This window comes from Nicotiana tabacum, chromosome 1, assembly GCF_000715075.1.
Source record: "Nicotiana tabacum cultivar K326 chromosome 1, ASM71507v2, whole genome shotgun sequence".
NCBI lineage: Eukaryota > Viridiplantae > Streptophyta > Magnoliopsida > Solanales > Solanaceae > Nicotiana > Nicotiana tabacum.
Window position 1 is genome coordinate 154,656,506 of NC_134080.1, and position 5,001 is coordinate 154,661,506.

General features: G+C 34.3%; 1 protein-coding gene across 1 annotated transcript; it reads right to left on the bottom strand.

Annotated features, from left to right (window-relative positions):
* Nucleotides 1-2,264: 2,264 nt before the first annotated feature.
* LOC107762150 (AAA-ATPase At5g57480-like) lies at nucleotides 2,265-4,688 on the bottom strand. Its single transcript, XM_016580479.2, has one exon. The coding sequence runs from the start codon at nucleotides 4,014-4,016 to the stop codon at nucleotides 2,550-2,552; it is 1,467 nt and encodes a 488-aa protein (XP_016435965.1). The 5' UTR covers nucleotides 4,017-4,688; the 3' UTR covers nucleotides 2,265-2,549.
* Nucleotides 4,689-5,001: the final 313 nt, after the last annotated feature.

A 5,001-nucleotide genomic window follows, 5' to 3' on the forward strand; every position in this document is an offset into this window, starting at 1 on the left:
TTAAGCATTTCAAAGATGTTATGGATTTTTGAAAACAATGGCAACTCTGTTATTTTGGCTATATCTTTTAAATTAAGCAATAAAATAATAAAGCTCTTGCCAATTTTTTTTCTGGATTTGACCCGAAAATAAAATAAACAATTCAAATAGTCATTTGCATCTAACAAAAAATAATAAAAATAATACACAATTACTAATTTATTATTTTAGCTAAAACTATTTTTATTTATGGCAAAACTCCAGCTAAGTTTTTACAAATTTAGCCCCAAAAAATAAAATACCATACAATTGGATCAAATAGCCATTACATTTAAAAAAAAAAAAGAAATTAAAATACAAAGTTAGATAAAGTATGCATTGTATATTAAGATGAAGCAAGAACAAATACACAATTATATTCTAACAAATAAACAATTATATTAATGATTGAAAAATATTGCATCTTAAAGTTAATTTTAAATTTTTCTTCATATGCCTAAAGGAGTATATATATCCATGCACATTACCACGTCAATGTCCAGGAGTAACAACTATCAAATAGCCAACTTCGGGGATAACTAAGAATATAATTTGTTTAGGGGTGTAACTAATTTCGTGCAAAGCATAGGAATTTTTTTAACATAAGCTCTATATTTTTCGCTCATAGATTAATATAGTCCTTTTAGAATCCTTTAGCAGTAAGCAATTCCATTATAATTTAACTCTTACTTCCACAAAAGAAAATATTCACATGCATTTGGTTATGTGCTTGAACGAAGAAAGAAACCTCACTCCAAAACAAAGAAAGAGTAGATTAATAAAAAAATATGGCAATTGAATAATATCTTTTGCAATAGTAATTTAGTCTTTTCTAATATGTTGGAAATAATTCATATGACATTTCTTATTGATTATAGAAATAGCATAATTATATTTTTGTCTTAAGAGTTTCTTCTTTCGTTGAAAGTTAGCTAATTAGGATCAATATTGTTTAGAAACTTACACTTTTATTAATTTTAATTTTATAACTCTAACACAAGTTTTAATAGATTATTTATATAATCTTTTAAAATTTATATTCATTGAAATAGAATACACGCACAACAAGCGTATCCTAAAACTAGTAAGTTTAAAAAGCGTAAAAAGCGTATCCTAAAACTAGTAAGTTTAAAAAGCGTAAATTTTATTTTTAAAAAGACAGCACCAAAGGATCTACCACTTAACCTGGCAAAGCAACAATGCACTCAACCACCGCTACACCAAAGTACTAGTTGACCTTGGAATGACATGTAGAAATATAAGAAGAAACTAAGAACGTAATAGTGTTGTATAATTTATTTAGGGAGGAGAGCATGAGTTCACGTGAACCCGACCCATGAATCTGCCCCTAGATTTAGCAGTTACATTTTGATCTTTCACTAAGTAATGATTATTTATAAGTTATAACTTTAATCTCTCTCTTCCAGTTTACGTGAATCTATTTCTATTTGGTCCGTTCCAAAAAAAGTGACTATTTTCTAATGAAAACAACTAAACTTAAACTTTCAATTCTAGCCTCAATGAGAAACTTTTATAGCCACACAAATACTCTGTCATGCTTAACACTATAAGTTTCAAAAGAATTGTAGTCACACAAAAATGTTATAACTTGTTTAGAACCATAAGTTTTAAAGAACTTCATTTCTTTTTAAACGTGAATAGGCTCATATAAATTAAAAATGTAGGGAATAGGAAATACCTTATTCTATTATCGAAAAACATGAAACTGACATGTTAATCCCTTTTGCTTTATACAATACATATCTGTAACTTTTCAACAATGAAAATGAAAAAACATTTTAATTTGATTGAATGGATAGTCATTTTAGTAAGTATAACGGTACTCTCGTTGACGAATTTTTCAAATATAACATTTTAAGACAATTTTGTATTATAAATATATTATTATTGTAAAACGCTGACTGTTTTGGATGGAGGGAGTAACTTTCATAGCCAACTCAAAAAGAAACATGTCCTTTTCAAAATGATTGAAAGAAAAATAAAAGATTTTGGTAATCTTAAGTTCCAAATTCCCAATCAGAAAGTACATCAGCCCCATGTGCTTGAAGGGTTCACTCAAATCCCAGCCAGCTAACAAAATTTAAATATTAACGAGCTGCACACCGAACCGAAGGATCATTATCACATTATTATTCAAGCATTATTTTGAAATATGAAACTCATATGCTAATGTAGCCATTTCCAGGGCGACAAAAATGAACTAACATAACAAAACACACCACATGTAAATCGACAAATCATACTTTGGTTCCATTATTTTTTGTATGTTTCAAAATAGACTTAAACTAAACCAAGCAATAGTAGAACAATGCCTTTGTCTTACAGTCAATTCATGTTTTGCCTATTTGAACCCCTCAATCCCCACCTTTCTTTCAAGCCCATTCACTAAAAAAAATGTGTCATGAATAGCAAATTTTATTGTCTCTTCTTTCCCTCCACAAAGATTTAAAGAAGCAAAATTTTAATAGTATTTTTTTAACCCTTGTAATATCACTTACTAATGTACCTTGTCATCCTGATGATTCTTTTTCCTCGTCACACTTTGCTTCTTTAGGACTCTCTAATGCCCTTTTCTCTTGCTCTTCATCGTCCGCACTTGATTTTACAGCATCATTCCTCTCAGCCCTTGTCCTCAAAGCTTCTAGCAATTCCCAAACAGCCTTGTTTTTATTCCTCCTATTCTTGATTAACACCTCACTTATATCAGCAGGTGTCATTTCAGCTTTTTCAATTACTTGCTCTAATTGCTCAAGAAGTTGCTTCTCCACATCATCATCGTCGTATCCCAAGTAATTCTTCAAGAGAATCTTGAGTGCGGCAAAAGAGCAATAACTCATGTGAATGTGCATGTCCATTCTCCCACTCCTCAACAGTGCAGGATCAAGCTTCTCAATGTGATTAGTTGTGAACACAAATATCCTCTCAGTGCCACAACATGACCACAAACCATCAGTAAAATTTAACAAACCAGAAAGAGTTATAGTATTCCCACCGTCTTCATTGCTCCCTGCTCCTGCTCCTGCTCCTGGAGGTGAGAATGAATGGGTGCTATTATTTTTCCTGTTAGTCAAATTGATAGAGCAATCAATATCCTCAATGACAATGATAGATTTAGAACTCGTCTTCATCAACAACTTCCTGAGCTCGGAGTTAGTGTGGACCTCGGTTAATTCAAGATCATAAATATCATAACCAAGAAAATTGGCCATGGCAGCAATCATGCTAGACTTGCCTGTCCCTGGTGGTCCGTAAAGAAGGTAACCCCTTTTCCAAGCCCTCCCAGTTGTCTGATAAAAAGATTCTCCATTCGCAAAATCCAAAAGATCTGCCATAATCTCAGCCTTTTTGTGAGGATCCATAGCAAGTGTATCAAAAGTACTGGGATGTTTAAAGGGTACCGACTCCCAAGGATGGCCTCTGGAATCAAGTGAACCCCCACGTGAATTCGTGTACAGCAACCGATCTTGGTTTTTCCTCCTAATTTCATTTGCCTTTTCCATGACAAAATCCAGATAAGAGCCCAACACCACTGCTTTGTCTTTCTTCTTGGCACGTAGGAGGAAACCCCTTTTCTCTTCTGGGAGCGGACGCCATGAAAATGTCTGGGCCTGCCTTGGGATGACCACGTGTTCCCACAGGACTTTAACACCATTGAATGTGTCAATGAGGGAATCGTTATTGGACAGCCCAAAAGTGATGCTGCTGGAATTGAGTCCCCTTGTGAGACTGAGGCGATTCCCGGTGATGGAGGCAGAGCTGCTCAGGTAGAGTTGAACGGCGTTGTAAAGCTCATTCGTATTAACGCCGTCGATCTCCGTTATGTCATAGTAGCAATAGGCAGAGAACCAGTTGCAGATGCGATGGATGAATTTGAGGGACGCAAAACGGACTTCTGCTGGGAAAACTGTTTGAAGGAGGCTTTGACTGAAAGCCCATACCCCCATCATTGATGCCAGCGTTGTCCACAATTCTCTCATCCCTCAATCAAAATGTGTGTATACCTATTCTTATCTCTCTACTACTAGAGGAAGTTGGGTGGTTTAGAATGAGAGGCTTGCTCAGTAATGGATCCCAAGAAAAGAAAAAATATCAACTTCTTCCTATATTGATAATCTCTACTTGGATTACGAGTGATTTTTGTTTTTTAGAGGAAACGATGGGTTTGGTAAATCTTGGAAACAGAAGGGAACCAATGAGAAATCAAGAGAGATTAAAGGTATATTCTACTCTTTTCAAAGGACTCGGTTGATGGGTTCTTCTGAAAAATGGCAAGTTTTTTCTTGTGGATTAAAAAGGAGTCTAGAAAGGTGCAAGCTTTTTGTTTTGAGATGGGAATGGGGAAGAGAGTTGGCTGGCAATGAGAAAGAGAGTTATCAGATACTACTACTAGTATACAAATACAGGGAAAAGAAGGGACCCGCAACTGACAAGGAGGGAAGAGTCTAAAAACATAAAGACAAAAGAACAAGTTTTGGATGGCTGAGTTGGTTCGGAATAGATCAAAGATGGGACCTTATAGGTGGATTGTAGAGTTGGTATTTAGTGAGGCACAGAGCTTCTTTTTCAAAATTTTAGCCCTTTTTTCTTGCATCTTATTATGGAAAATTAGAATAGGCTTCTTCTGCTACTTCCCGATTGTAAAATGGAGCGGGCCGGGCCTGGCCGGGCTATCGGTGTTTTATTCTGAATTAATATGGAAGATCTTTTCGAAAGTGACAATAAATGCGAGAGTCCAAAGTCTTACCATAGAAAAAAAAGAATTTTTAGGTTTTGACAGAGTTTCATTTCCAACTACCGACTTGTCAATGTATGACAACCTACACATTTTAAATAATATTTCCGTTATTCTAATTAATTAAATGCGGTTTGAATTATTAAGAGTCTTTTTTCTTACTGTAACTCTTTTATTTGTCTTTTATATATTTTGGATTGTTAATTACTATAAATTATAATACTTGTAGT

Coding starts and splice junctions, on each gene's coding strand:
- LOC107762150 (XM_016580479.2), bottom strand. CDS start 4,016: ATGAGAGAATTGTGGACAACGCTGGCATCAATGATGGGGGTATGGGCT.